This window comes from Amphiura filiformis, chromosome 1 (genome assembly GCF_039555335.1).
Source record: "Amphiura filiformis chromosome 1, Afil_fr2py, whole genome shotgun sequence".
Classification (NCBI taxonomy): Eukaryota; Metazoa; Echinodermata; class Ophiuroidea; order Amphilepidida; family Amphiuridae; genus Amphiura; species Amphiura filiformis.
The window spans coordinates 38797071-38813692 of record NC_092628.1 but is presented as its reverse complement, the minus strand read 5'-3'; the positions used below and the strand labels follow the sequence as shown (position 1 = coordinate 38813692).

At 35.2% G+C, this 16622-nt stretch overlaps 1 protein-coding gene across 1 annotated transcript in view; it reads right to left on the bottom strand.

Annotated features, from left to right (window-relative positions):
• LOC140158969 (uncharacterized) overlaps positions 1-16622 on the bottom strand; it is an 80563-nt gene that overhangs the window by 1992 nt on the left and 61949 nt on the right. Inside the window, exons 10-16 of the mRNA XM_072182273.1 lie at positions 13331-13450; positions 12072-12197; positions 10339-10470; positions 6893-7015; positions 3192-3305; positions 2365-2481; positions 1083-1193 (exon numbers count right to left, since the gene is read on the bottom strand). Of these exons, the coding sequence (XP_072038374.1) occupies positions 1083-1193; positions 2365-2481; positions 3192-3305; positions 6893-7015; positions 10339-10470; positions 12072-12197; positions 13331-13450 (843 nt within the window). The remainder of the gene's footprint in view (positions 1-1082; positions 1194-2364; positions 2482-3191; positions 3306-6892; positions 7016-10338; positions 10471-12071; positions 12198-13330; positions 13451-16622) is intronic.

The window sequence follows — 16622 nt, the reverse complement described above, 5'->3', positions numbered from 1 at the left end:
TGAAAAGAATTAATGTAGCTACTACACAGGATTTTATGCCCCAAATCGGCAGCATTTACAAGAAAATTCAAGCAATATTGGTTCTAACTTCACTTATGTACCTATCTTTATTTTTTATGTTTTTTTTTTCAGAAACTGGAAATGAACCCGGAAATAAGTGTTATGTTTTGGGAGAAAAATTCTGGTGATAAAAGTATCCTGTTGCCGTTTGATTTCTCAGTCCACTCTCCACCGCATTTTCGCGATTTTGAAAAGTTTTCCCCTTCCTGTTCTGTGTTATGTTTTGGGAGAAAAATTCTGGTGATAAAAGTATGATTTCTGTCCAACCATGTATCGTTTTCCAACCATGTGTTTTTGCACATCCAAATATGCACACTTTTCAAAGTCTTCAATGCCATACTCAATGAAACAGATATGTCAAATTTATAAGGCCTATTGACATACAATAGGCCTATACATTTCATTTGAATAATTAGGATGCAAAATGTTGTCCACAAGAATGAGAATTTAACCATAAGATATGTTTCAAAACATAAATTCCTTTGTAATAAATTCCATGTACACAACACAGCTATTTCATTTTCCTGCTAGATATGAGGCATGCATTTGATCTATGTCACATACATAGCCTGTACATGTGTCTGTACAGTGCAGCTATTCCCTTCCCCACTTCTGGCACTGAGCAGTCATGGATTCTTTTCCCTACCAAAAGCACATCTCCATAAATTTATACCTGAAAAAAAAATCTCCATCTCTACTGCAGTCTTGCCCAGTCTGCCCAGTGCCATAAGTGGGTAAGTGCAATATCTGCCATGTGTAGCTGTCATATCTAGACGAGTACAATATACTGTGTGTAAAATACCTAATGTTCACAGGGCAGCTATTGCGCTTACCCACTTCTGGCATTGTGCAGTCATGTATTCTTTTCCCCAACCAAAAACACACCTCCATGAATTTATCCCTAGAAAAAATCTCCATCTCCACTGCAGTCTTGAAGTCTCCAATAAACTGTTTCTCCAGCAAGAGCCCTTGTTTTCAGCATAAAAAACCTGTTGGGTGCAAAATTTGACTGCAACACTTACCGATCTCACAACTAGTTCCCATGTATCCCTCCGGACACGTACAGAAATATCCGTTTCCTCCATTCAGCGTGAAGCAGGTGCCTCCGTTTTGACAAGGACTGGAATTACATCCTGCAAAATTAACATAAGGATATAGTGATGAAGCAAATTGTTAAACTTTGATCAATTAACTATCTTGACCACGCCCTCCATAATCATTGTTAGGTATGTTTACTTGATTATAGAATTAATGCTCAGCGATTTATAGTGTGCAACGCACAGACACAATGCCTAGTCATTGATCCACAAGCCTCAGCACACTTTACTGGTTGTTGCTCACCACTATGGCCCCATATCATTCCATAAACCATTAAACAACAACACAGGGACTTGCAGCTAAGATGCGCACACCCTAGACATCCACAATTGACCTTTACAGCCAGGATCAGCTCCCCAAGTTTCGTACAGGTTACACACCAAAAGATAAACAAAGCTCTATGAAAAAATACCCTAATTTCATACAGGAGGGAACGGATGTAAGTATAGATTCCATTTTTTGATGTATATAAACACATTGATGTTACTTTGACACAAGAGCAGCAGCTTTGTTACAAACTAGACAATTCTCTATTCCATCATTGGTCAAAACTAGTTTCTCAATCATGTCACTTTATTGATCATTTGATGTGTTCCCTAACAGAGATGTGTGGTCAATGTTAGAAAAAAAATCTCAAGCAAAATTGATTGTTTGTCCCAAACTGATTAAATTCATCAAATTCACTCATTGCCAACCTTCTTTCCTCCCTACCATCCCTTTCTGTCCTTCTTTACATATACCATATTGACATGTCTCCACTTCACAATGTTATCCCTGTAAAGTGTGCTGAGGCTTGTGGAACAACATCTAGGCGTTGTGCCTGTGCGTAGCGCAATATAAATCACAGCGCTTTTTTTTTTCTTAAGTTGAATTGTTCAAACAACTTCAATCATAAATAGCCTGAGTTACAAGTGGTACCATTATAACATGGATAAGGCATATAGGAATCAACCATTCCTACATCTGATCCATGACTTTCTCTCTTCTACCCCCTTTGCTCCCATTCCTACAGACCGGTATTCACTTCACAGCATGTTCTCCAGTATTTTAACAGCAAATGATATGTAAATCTTGATTGTCCAACGTTATAGGTACCACCATTTATTATTCCCACACAAATCAGGCATAACCCCTTTACCTCCCCCTGGCCTTTTCTCCTTCCCTCCATTCATTCCTCCCGTATCTCGTTTTGCAAACCCCACTAACCTGTTTCCATCTCACAGCGTGTTCCTGAGTATCCCTGCAGACATTCGCATGTGAATCCAGACTGGCCAGAGTTACAGGTACCTCCATTTAAACATGGGTTAGGCTCACAGAAATTACCTAAAATAGAAATTGGTTTGTAGTATGGCAACAATTAGTAATGGTCCTAATCTAATGGTTCTTCCAACTTAATTGGAATAACTAACAATATTGTACATGACATGAATTAATTATTTAAAATGTTTGTGAAAGTGCAGAAATGGCAGTATATGGGTGAAATACATGTAGTTAACTAAAAGTAAGCCAAATAAATAAGCCTAAATAGAATTTGCCATATAGTAAGTAACATTTAGGAATTTCTCAAACAATATTTGTTGTGAACAAAGTTAATTGGTTACAGAATAATATGCAATGTAATTTGATTTTTAATGATTATTTCTTTCATTAAGATATCGCCCAGATAGAGACACTAACTAAATAATATCCTTAATAGTTTGTGAAGACTGCAGAATTCATGATAGTCCTGTGTACATCTTGGCCTGAACCTGCAACTGCTTAAAACTTGCAGCATATGCTGTGGGGTTGGAAACAGAATACCCCAATTTCACCTAAACTGGAGCCCAAATTTCAAAAAAATTTATTACATTTTTTAGTATTTGGCCAACATTCTGGGCCTCGTATATAATATAATGGGGGTATACTTTACATTCAGATTCTTAGAATCGCATCCCTACCCAAACCAAACCACCCTCCCCAGGAACAAAATATGACAATCATTTTATACAGATAACATAAGATATATACAAAAGCACATGTAGCTGTAAACCAACCTATTTCACAGTTTGTGCCTTTGAACTGTATCGGACACGCACACATGTAGCCAGTTCCAATATCAGTACATGTGCCTCCATTCAGACAAGGGTTTGTGAAGCAAAAATTTATGTCTGTACATGATTTGTATCACATTCCCAGTGGATGGATACAACACATCCCAGAATTCCCATCAAGATGAGTTTAAAACAAGGCAGATGTTGAGAAAATGATGTTGATTTGTGCATGGGATGTAGGTAAGACATCCCAGAATTCCATAGGTGTGATTAACACAAAACGGATGAATCCATTTCAAAGGTAGGTAGGTGGTTTCAGTAGATGTTACACAGGCACAACAGATGATGTTAAAGAACATCCCATTGTTTCCACAGTAATATACACAGGTTCGTGACAGAGATGGTGAACACACAAGCAAATCCAGGAGTAAAAAAACACACATGTAATGAGAAAATTGAAAAAGAAACACAGAAAGGTCAAATTAAAAGTTTTGTAGTAACAAAGTGTAGCAATTCTTGTTTAATACCACCTTTGATGTCATACAAGTCACAGAATAAAGCTGTACGTACGCTATAATAAATGTCGGAAATAAAAAACTAGTTTTTACTGACAATTCTGTCAATCACCTCCAGTACAACCCACGATTGGTTAGTATCGCATAACTATAGGGCAGTACTTGAGAGAGCCCTTCCCCAGTTACACGATATACCAATAACAGGCCATGGGGATTGACAGGATCATCAGACATCCTGATCATCACGAACTAGTTTTCTTTATTACTGGCTTGCATTATACCATAACAGTTGTGTTATATTCCATAAGCTAGGGAGTCAAAATCAAATGGGTGGTGTCAAACAAGATTGCCCAATACAAAGTGCAAACACACACAAAAAATTACATTCAAATATGATGAGAGTTGATCCAACCAGGCCAAAGGCAGCCATTATCATGAAATTGAGATAGATACATGTAAAAAACCAATCAAAAATATAAGACAATTGCATGGTAAAAGCACATAAGTTTGCAACCAAGTATGCTATGGATGTAAGGATTTCAGCAAAAAGAATAAGGGGTCAAGTGTGATAGAATTTGTTATATTTTGATATTTGGTATTTTTGTATGTGTTGATAACAATTTTAAATCAAAAAGGGCAATTATGGAGTCAGATTTTAAACAAAATCAATTCCAAAAATGTGATTGTGTTTTTCCCAAATTTTACTAAACTTCTATGGACAAAACATTAAAATGTTGCTTAAACTTACATAACTTTAAAAATTGTTCACATAGCATATTTTTGTTTTCATGTATGTTCAGGTCATTGCTGTATACTTTAAAACAGTAAAATAGAAAAAATATGGTTTCTGTGTTACTTTTTGAAAAATAAAAACCAAAAAAACTATGCAAATTTGACAAATTTAAGCACATTTCCTTTTCAATTTGCGTCATGTGCATTCATATCCATTAAGTAAGACGTACATCAAAGAGAATCACAGACAAGATAACTTGGACATGGTAAAAATGTCCCACAACTTACTGTGTGTTACAGGAAAACGCAAGACCCAATAGGTGGTTACTTGGCTATGCATTTCACAAGTGAAATCAAGTGATCCCTTAAAATACTGAATCACACTTGGGCCCCTTAAACTTGTCTTGCCTCACTGTGCAAGCTGACGATGATAATAAATTCATTTTAGAAATTGCATCCTTTGGCCTCATTGTATCATTTTGTTTCATCAAATTACAAAATGTGTCTTTAGTTTTGTACAAAATCAACACATCAAGCTAAATTGAACAGATCACTTGCTAGTGATGAGTTATTGTTTTTGACCTTGGAACTGGATCATATTCAGTACAAAAGTATCAAAATTGGGCTATAGAGGTTATCCCTGTTCTATAAGCTGCATATATCCTATCAACGACTGCTATACCTTGTTTAGGACTATCAAAGAGAAGTACCTGCATGTGCAACCATGACTGTTTCAAAATAGCCCGCCAAAGTCATGCAGGTAACTCCGGGTCGTGCATTGAATTGGTTTGAATGAGGAATACTACGGGAACCAGCGCCTTTTGTTAGAAGTCACGCATGAGTGAAGTGGATAACCTCTATTGCAGTTGAAATCCATACACCTCGATATGGAAGACATGATCTTAATCTTCCACACAGGGAGTGTGGTTTTCAAATGGAATCACTCATTCAGGCAGCTCAATTTGAAATCTACACCCCCTGTATGGAAGATTGAGGTCATGTCTTCCATATGGAGTGCATGGATTTCAACTGCAATAGACCATTGTACTGATCAGAAACCAATAGCTCATCATTACCAAATCTATACACTGTCTCATCTCAAGTTGAGAGTAATGCCATGTTGGATTTTGTGTGGCACCAATGTGCATTTATGCGGTTGCGTCATCACTAACGGACAATCAGGGGCGGATTTGCAGCGTATGCGCATACGCCCTCTATATTGACTAGCAAAGGGCGCGTAACTTAAAAATACAAAAATTGTAAGAAATAAAAAAAAGGAACCAATTCGCCATGAACAGCAAACAATGGGCCAAAACCGTTGAGTTTTCGAGGGGTAACCCTTTAACACAGCTAAATCGGTCAAAAGGCCCCTTTATCAAAAATTCCTGGACGAAATTGCCCTTATACGCCTGTGTATACACCCTGTGGGATTAGGTTAGCATGCACGATTTGAATCTGCCACTACAAGATCCAACATGGCGTTACTCTCAATTTGAGGTGAGACACATAATGACAATCCAAACAACACAAAATTAAAAAGAGTTACCACAAGTTAACATAGTAAAAGACGGTGACAGAACTACAATCGATAAGGTATATAGAAATAACAATGGACTATTCCGGTTGAAATCCATACACCTCCTGTGGAAGACATGACCTTAACTAGTGTGAATCTCAAATGAGATTATCTGACTGGGTGCCTCAATTTGAAATCTACACTCCCTGTGTGGGAGATTAAGGTCATGTCTTCCATAGGGGGCGTATGGATTTCAACCGGAATAGTCCAATAGTAGTCATAACTGTTACTTTAAACAGTAATATAACATATTCCATTTGCAGTGGACATTGTGTTTTGGTGATAAATGGGTGCATATGTAGGGAAACGTGCAGTATTAAAAATGCAATTTGAAAAGTCAGTTAACACAGAGTGAAAAGAATAGGCCCCATCACATCTGTTTTGATGTGATGGGTCACAAACCCGATCACTTGTCATTTGATAGATTAAAATAACTACATGACCATGTAGCTTGGTGTCAGGTTTGATTGATTAACCCCCCTGAGCACTACCTGCCGATTTAACATTGCTTCTGATTGGTCAATTACATGATATCTTCACTTAAATCACCAATCAGAATGGAGCTTTGCAAATAATTCACCCCAATTTTTTTATGTGGTGAAATTATTCTAACAATGTTGCTGATTGGTCCTATTGATAATGAAAACTTCTTTTTGACCAATCGGCAGGTAGTTCTCATGGGGTTAAAACTAATTATATATTTATATATTAGGGGCTGTACCGGTACCATAATTATGTGTACCCCTGGGTGGTGAATTCTCAAAATGATCTGCCTTTGGTTGGCTAACTTTGCTGTCTGACAATAATATTTGACAATCTGCCCATGTGGCAGGCCCGCAACAAAATAATTCAGTAATGTGCCTTTGACAGATCAACTTTACCTATTTCACAACTAGTTCCTGCATATCCAGTTGGACACTGGCAGAGGAAAGCGCCCACTTGTGTTGGATGTGGAAAACATGTGCCACCATTCAAACAAGGTCCTGATAGACAGCCATCGGTAGCTGAAAGAACACAAAAATATTATTATTAATAAAAGCATCATAGAAAAATGGATGCATGCCCAAGGATTGGGTTGAGGAGCCCCCCCCCCAGTTCACATAAGAAATCATGGAAAAAATAAGTGCTACCCATAGCCCCATAGGACTTTGTGACATCTTTATTCTGTAATTTGTATCTTTTTTTTTGTAAGTTTACAAGAAAGACTTAAGGGGCTCTAACAGATATCTGCATAAGGCTCTCTGGGATTCAATTCTCTATCCTGTAGGGTCTAAAGCGTATGTCCAAAACAAGCTGATGAAACTACAATGAATGATGTATTTGCAACTAATCTTGAAAGTTAAATGTAAGCTTTTATTCTGAAATGATCAGAAAAGCTGATGACAAGCACTTATCGAGTTATGGTTTGAAATGATTACAAGCCTGCCTGATGCAATAAATCATAAGCTGATGTATCAAGTAAAATGTTGAACATGATCATCCACACAGAAATTACACAATTCATTTTACACTTCAAAGTTAGTTTTATCATAATACCCAAAGATCCATTTTCAAATACTGTCATTAAGCAAACCATCTTGCTAGCAGAAAACCAGTTCTAAATTATATAATTTGTATGTAGTTAGTAACATATTTCAGTATTAGTAAGCAATATGTGGATCCCGTGTTTCTCTACCAGAAGTTTGACCAAAATTTCTTCCCGTAATACAATATGTGCAGTGCTAACAGTGCATCTGATAGCACCCCACACACATGATCAGCAGACTGTATATTACGTGTGCCTGTGTGATGTATGCTATGTGTTGTTCTAGGATACGCAATGACAGGGTAATTTGCAGGCCCTATACGCAGGATTTCATTTGGGGGGTGCTGATTTTGAAAAAGTGGACTTTTTTTCCAAGGGGGGGGCAATTTTGTGAAAAGTGGACTTTCTTCCCAAAATTTTGACCTTTTTGTCCAAAAAGCGTTAAAAAATGATTTTTTTTAAACAACGCACGCTCACAAATTCTGAAATGTTGGGACTTTTTGAATACTTTTCCAAATTTGGGGCGCACCCCCCACCCCCTGCGTACGGGCCTGGTAATTTGGATCAAACTGTCTTCCGGTAGAAAAAACCAGAATCCACATAAAGCTGCATATGCAAATGAGGATATTTATATGCTTTCAAGTAGACCTCAAATGAGAATTTAAAACTAATTTTCATCAGAATATTTCAGAAAAATCATAGTGTAATACGGTAGATTGGTTCTCTACTTCTTTCAGATGCTGACAATGTTCTTTTGTCATTTTAGAACAATGATCCTTCATTTAACCTACAGCATTGATTGCATCACTGATGATGGAGAATGGTTTCTCTGAAATATTTGAACCAAAACAGTTCTATTGACCAGTTTCAAATTCTCATTGAATAGCAGTAAACCATTGCTAAACTAAGCATGCCCAGGGAAGTGTCCATTTGTTATTAAAATTGTAGACACTGCCTTTATGCTTTTACTGCTCCCACAGTAAAGGATAGTAAATATACTGGTAATTTTCGAGTCAGATACTACCAGTATCTCTATATACTTGAGGACACAATGGGCTATTGCAGTTGAAATCCATACATCCCCTATGGAAGACATGACATTTATACAGGAGGTGTTGATTTTAAATAGAGTCACCCATTCAGGTAACCCCATTTGAAATTCACACTCCCTGCATAGAAAAATTGACGTCATACAGTGGGTGAATGGATTTCAACTGAAAAAAAACCCTCAATGCTGTAGCTTTCCTGATCAGTGTAAAGTATGATCACTTATTGTTCCATTAAACTTCTTCCGAACATTGCTGAATATATCCTGCTTCATTTATGAAACACAGGAGTCAAATTCACTCTTAAATTGGTCAAATCATACAATATCAAACAGCTAGCTACAACATTGAACATATGTGACACGATCAAGGGAAATGAATCGGATGTTGCTAATATTGATTTTGAGATATTGGCAAAGAAAGTGTTAAAATTCTTTTGTTTTATATTGTTTTCAACAATTGATAAATTGACGTAAATTCACAAAGAAAAGTCGTATCAACATGGGGTTTTCAGTTTCTGAAAGCTCTAAATGTCCTCTTTAGAAACATGTGTAAAACTCATTTCTGACCAGGGTCGACATGCGACTCATTCCCACTGGATCGTGTCACATATTTGCAATGGCACTTCACCACTATCGGCACTTTCTTACAAGCAGTAGTTATTATAACTCTAATGTCCCAGTAATCAAGTCAATCACACTAACTAAACTATGTATGAAGTCAAACTTTGTTTTCTACTAATCTACTACAAATGATTTTACTGTAACCTAATGTTATTAAGTGATGTTTGTACTAATCTCATACATTAAACATTTGGTTATACCTCTTCAAAATCAGTTTTGTAATTAAGTCTAATACTGCTCGTTAAATGCAAGTACTGACTACAGCTAACAAATTTGACAATCACTAGATTACTGAGTATTGATAACAGTATTTCTGCTTGTTTTTGAGTTGATTGCATTAAGTTTTGTCATCAGAAAATATCGCTTCTGATTTCTGATACACACCCTGTGAGCAATGGCAAGTTTTAATGCATGTTTTTTACGCTATTTATCCTATCTATGGATGTACAGAAAACTAGTATGCCAAGCGAGCAAAAAGCAGATGGAAGCTAATATATTTCAAGTTGCACTTGAAAATTGTGATCATATAAATGCCAAATAAAATATTTAAAACATTCTATTTCAGTCCAAATCTATGCGCCCTCTATGTAAGACATGACCTTAATATCCCACACAGGGAATTCATGTAAATTTCAAATGGAGTCACCCATTTGTGTAATTCCATTTGAAATTTACACTCCCTGTGTAGAAGATTAAAGCCACAAGGGGGTGTATAGGTTTTAACTGTAACAGCCCATAATAAATGAAATGCAATGATCAATAAGCTATATGTATTGCAGAGCAAGGAAAATATGCATGCAAGAAAATAAGTCAGAATGCTGAAACTGCAAGTTGTAATCCCAACAAATCCCAACTATATGGCACTACTGCAAAGCACCACACCTGAAACAAAATGCAAAGTTGCTGTCTAGATGCCAATAATAGATAATGATAAGCACTGCAAGCAGAATAAATCTGATTGTATACACATATATGTATGAAAAGCAATTGTGTTATTGAATGAAGCAATTTCTATAGTTGAATCTGGTTAGTAGCATGATGTAGCCTCTAAGCTGGAAGAGAATATGTTAGTTTTATTATTAGTCAACAATAACAACAAAAACATAATCTAATATGGCATGCATCTATCATACATCCTATATAAGTTTCACAATGTCTCCCTGTGAAAGATGGCGGACACACGCATTGGTAGTTGGTGTTGTTGGCGTTGTTAAAGCACACACCGCCATTTTCACACAATCCTTCACGACATGGCTGTGGGATCTCTGTGAATGAAAACAGGTTGCAAAGGAACAAACGTTGACTGCAGGCAGGGAATATTATAGCTGTTCAGCTGTACTCACTTGAAACTTGGTTCACACCCTGCATGTCTTTTTAAAGGCAATTCTTGTTTGGAGGTTAGGGTTAAACTTCAGACACTAACTACAGTATATATGGAGTTACTAACTTGTATTATTATTATGAGCTGATTAAATTAACTTAGCATTATTTTTTTAAGTATATGAATTATTATAAAATGATGTAAATAAATTATCTTTTCGGGGCAAAGCAACAATGTGCTACAGACTTTACATTGATTCATTATGTAGCTTTAATGACATATGAATTGATAGCAGCTAGCATATTTGGGTTTTTTAGCACACATGGATAAATGATAAAAGCTGTTCAATGAATAGTTCACAGCAATGTGCATAACTATGTATGGTACATGATTTGCTGATGATAATGTGTATTTATAGTCCTGACTAGGAAAATATGATATTTAAACATTTAAAATTGTCAAGCTAGAAGAATGGACATAAAAACAAAAACAAAACCTTCTATAACCTGTTGCAAGGTTCCTTTTATATGTTAACCATCACGTATACGCACGCGATGTCAAGCGTGTGCATAGGACCTTGTGGACAATAATACACACTGGACGGTTAGCAGTATGGTAATTTGAAAAAGGAAATCTGCAAAATATTTTATAATGCACTTTTTTTTTCAAATTCTTTTTATGTCTCATAGAAATAATGCACAAAAAGTTACATCAGATGTGTATCCTATAATACTTAGGGTTCTCATTTTTCTAATAATTTTGTATCATTTTCATGGTGAACATTGTTCAGATTCGTGATGCAAGTTGAAATCGCAATTACAGGTCAGCGGTGCAAACATCTAATATTTCTCTTTACTTTTTTTTTAGTGTCAGTCTTCATACACAAGACATTGATCAAAGTGAGGGACTGTGTTTTTGGTTTGAATGGGGGAATATGGATATGGGTTGTACCTTCATGCAAGTATTATCACAAATTCTTAGGTTTGGTTTTATGGTTTAGGGTTAGAGATTAGGGTTAGAGATTAGGGTTAGAGATTAGGGTTAGAGATTAGGGTTAGAGTTAAGGATATAAGTATTCTGTGATTCTTACATGAAGGTAAGACTGGAATATGTGAAAGGGTATATAATGGGGGTATAAATAACAAAAATGGGAAACACTGAGGTTAGCTAGGATTAGGAATAACATTATTTTGATTATGGCTAGGATTAGGATTACAGGTTTTGATACAGATTAGGATTAAAATTAGAAATCAGTATCAGTCTAATCAGAAAATAATGTAACTGTTTTCAACATGGTCATAATTAGGTCTATAGGACTAAATGCAGGCCTAGGACTAAATACAGGCCTAGGACTAAATGCAGGCCTAGGACTAAATGCAGGCCTAGGACTAAATGCAGGCCTACTATTATAGCAGATCCTAAAGCTAGTACGAGAAGAGGACATCCTTTTTATCTCCCCTGACTGCTTGAATTAAGAAAAAGATGGATCCATTCTAGCTTGACTATAAATGATGTATCCATTCTAGAATGTCTGGCATGTTTTACCCTCTTCACATTGGAGTCCTCTAAATCCAGCCTGACATACACAAAAGACTGCGTTAGATTCATATGCTGCAAAGCAGATGCCACCGTTCAGGCATGTTACATCGTCGATGCAACGCTCTAGCTCATCTGTAAGGAGGAGAAACACAGTGCGTGACGATGAAGTGCAGTGATGGAAGAAATCTTGGTTATCTACTCTCTATTATAATAATCTTTATAAAAGTATTCAAAAACTTTTCTAAATTTGACCAATTGCAGAAAAAAAAACATACAGAAGAATTTTATTTAATGTTAACTTGATCTAAAATCACATACCACTCTTATAATTGAATACCTGAGTGGAAGAAGGGCCCAACTCCAATTTTTTACAAAAATGAGTTAGACCCAGCATTTTATTGCCAGCAGACTGTTCTTTCTTGTGTGTGAAAGATGAGCCAAAATTCACTCTCTAAATAGTCTTCCACGTAAACTTAATCATGGTTTTCATGGAAGAAAGGCCCAACTCCATGGAGTTGGGCCCTTCTTCCACAAATATTGGGTTAAAGAGGAATTCTGTTCATCCATGAAATCTGCTTTTCACTACAATGTTTCTTGTTAACATATTACATGCTTCTACTTGTGCAATTAATGGATGATTACCTAATTTCTGTAGCTATTTATAACACATCTGCTTACGGAACTGACACTTGCAAGTATATTAGTGGAAGAAGGGCCCAACTCCAGCTCGTATTAAGACATGTACCGTTGCCATGGAAACATCATATATAATTTCGAATGTATGTAATATTGTATGTTCATGTATTAAAGGTCCCCTGAAGATGAAAACATTCTGTCTATAAAACTTTTCCAAATATTAAGTTTTTTCTTAATATCTCAAAAACAGTTTTGATGGAGTTGGGCCCTTCTTCCACTCAGGTATTCAATTGCTTGTAATATTGACAAACATATTTAACAAAAATGAGTATTTCATCACTTCATACACTTGAAAATTATCAATAACTTTTCAAAACATGGTTCTCAAAAGCAAGCTCACATAATTTACAGCAACACTTACAGAAGTTGTGCTGTAATTCTTTGTTCATACAAGCAATCTAATTCTAATATTAAGAATCTAATTCTAATATTACACCATTTCCCGTTTTCTTTTTAATTTATACTAAATAATACATTTCATTATAGTGTTTCATGTTAAAAAACAATTTACAGTGCTGTTTTCAATTTATTATCTTTTATTTTATTTTTCATCTTGTTCCCAATCATACCACAATTGATTCCTGCAAATCCAGGTGTACATTGACAAAAGTATGGCAAAGCTCCTTCAGTCTCTATACAAGTTCCTCCGTTATTACATGGATCAGGTGAACATGAAGGGTCAGGGATGACTGTGTTGGAGGTTAATAGTGCAACATCACAATGAAAGAAATAATAGAGAAAGAAACAAAAGGTTTACCATTGGCTGTTGAGTAAACAAATTATTGCATGATTTATACAAGTTACGCACAATCATTTTCTATCATATAAACTATTCTAGTTGAAGTCCATACACCACTAAGACATGACCTTCATGCATAGAGTTTAAATAGAGTCACCCATTCAGGTAACACTATTTGAAATTCACACTCCCTGTGTGGAAGATTAAGGTTGTATCTTCCATTGGGGTGTATGGATTTCAACTGGACTAGTCAGTTTTGCAAGTGGAACATAAGTCTGTAAACTTCCTAGGGCATTTATACTTTTTCCATATGAAAAAAATTGAGGATGCTATAGATAAAAGGGATTAATGCTCTGCATGCTAGCCATAGGCTTCAACATAAAAAAATTTTGAGGTACTTTCTGAAAAATATCAAGAGCTATCCAAAGAACCACCGAACCAATCCTAGGCTTGTTTGTACTAATTTTAATGCATTTTGCATGCTGATTCCAAATATGGGCATGAAAATTTACAATTCTGAAATTTTTGAATTTTTTTTTTTTTTAACTTGTCGTCTGCAGTCGACACCCGCGTGGAGAGAGTTAAGTCATATTGAGTGCATTCCAAGAATAAAATAAATTAGATTTTCTGATAGAGCAAATCAATAGTGCTATTACCATAAATAAATCATTACAACAAACAATAACAAGATATATATGTAATCATCAATTTCACTTTCAGGATACACTGGTGGAAAAACATGGACAAAATTAGTAGGTAGTAGAAACTCAAATTAGTCAAAGAAGAACATTATATATTCAAACTTATCATCAGCACAACAAGTATATAATAACATTAATAACATTCAATAGCAAAAATGATAATATTCTAAACACATTAATAGTTAATATATATGGCCCATTTCACGGTTAGGCGCCACTTTTTGATTTTCAACGTATCTGGCCTGGTGTGTAAAAAATAATGGGGTTACAGAATTGACTGTTGGTGATTTTTCATTGTCTCTGTATAGCCTACCTCCACTAGCTTAATCGGCCTTTCTGCTTTTATCTTTCAGGGCGCTAGGGGTCAGAAGTGGTCAAAACCACATTTTACTAGCAACCTAAAAGAGACATTTATTTTCCAATGCTGTCACTTTTAACTATGTTGAGCCTACCAGCTGCTTTTGTTGTTTTTATGTAATGAACAAGTTGCACTAGTATACAGCCATACATGAACAAAGTAGTAGTTGTCAGTTAAACTAGCATGAGAACCATTTAAATTTCTGAATTCGGATGTGACATTTTCCGTTCACATCTATGTACCTTATTCAATGTGGAATAGATCGACTAATACTTTACATGAATGGCAAACTAGTGTGTTTTAGTAAAGTTCAGAGTCTTGTTACTATTTGTTGAACAAATTACACTTGTTGCTCTTAATACGTAGATACAGCGATATTTTGAATTTTTGCCAACAAATTCTGTTCACAATTTTGTCACATCCGATTAATTTTCCAAATAGTATAATTTATTAACAAATAAGTGGCAGAATTTGTTCTCCTTGATTTTTAAAAATCTCCTGCTATAAGCTATCTAATGACACCATTTAATGAAAACTCCTTCATCAACTTAGCTTGCAGATGTCATTTCAAAGTTTCCGTTCACATGTGTCACATCCATGGTACCTGTCACATCCAAAATAGTTTCTTCAAAGAACTAAGACAGGAATGGGACTAGAATGCCAGTTTGAAGTTATTTCATTACAGGTTTGTAGGGGATCAAAAGGCACAATAAGTTTTTAATTCAGCATGCCTTCTTTAATTGTGACAGGAGATTCAAAAAGCTTCAATTTCCGTTCACATGTCACATCCTCAAAATTAGTAGTTTTAGGCCAAAATACTTAAACAACATGATATTTGACTTTCTAAAATAGGTTTATTATTTCATACATGTCACATATGATTATTTCATGGCTTTGTTGTTGTCTTTTAGGGGACAGTTTTGTATACAATTTACAGAAGCGGATGTGACATTTTCAATTGTGAACGGAATATTTCAGTATTATAAACATTTTGCTTGGCAAAAATATAAAGGGTCAGGAAAAACATTTTAGCATTGCTCAATTCAATAGAATCTATCAAAATATATGTGTTAGAAGTGCTTTAAAGCTTATATTTTGACAAGCAAACTGTTTATAATAATGAAATATTCTGTTCACAATTAAAAATGTCACATCCACCTCTATAAATTGTAAACAATGTTTTAAAATGAACACTAACACAGGTTAATATGTTTCAATATATCCCATTTAATTTACTGAGTGTGTGAAAACTCTTTGAATCATTATTTTCTGAAACATACTCTGCTTTACAATGTGTGGTTTCCGTTCACATTGACATCTGTCACATCCAAAATTGCACAAACATAAGAATCTTGAATTTGACCTGTGCTTTCAAACTGGCTGATATTATTTGTGAACACTACCCATATTATGACCATCAAAGCTGTGAAATATCAGAGTTATTCATTGATTATTAAAAATTTTGAGTAAACCTTTTCATGTCAATTTCCCTTTTTTACCACAAAAATTACATGTAAGTGGCCATAAATTTGTCATTACACAACAAAATTTGCCCAAATTTGGTCAGAAGAGAGCCTATGACATACTTGTTTATTTTAAATATCTATTATATATGTATTGGACAGTAAAAGTATAAATATTCACTACTCAATATTTATCAAATTTGTTAAAAATTACATAACATGAGATAATAAATTATAATTTTCTTCAAGAAGTAGAGAGATTTAAGCTGGGAAATGATATTTTTATGAAAATCTGGTCTTATGTGGAAAAGAAAACCCCAATTAAATGAAATTTAATCCATTTTGAAAATTTCAAGTTTTTTTCACCAAAAGTGGCGCCTAACCGTGAAATGGGCCATATATCAATTTAATCACTATTGTACAGATTTTGAAATTTGTATAATGAAATTGAGATACATCTAGGTAAAAATGAGGAGCAAAGAATATAAGAAAATGAATCAACAAATAAAAGGTTCATACTTTACAACCAAGTATTAGGGATGGGGATGTCAACATCAGTAACTGCAGATACCAGGGTTGTTGATTTTTTTTAAATTTAAA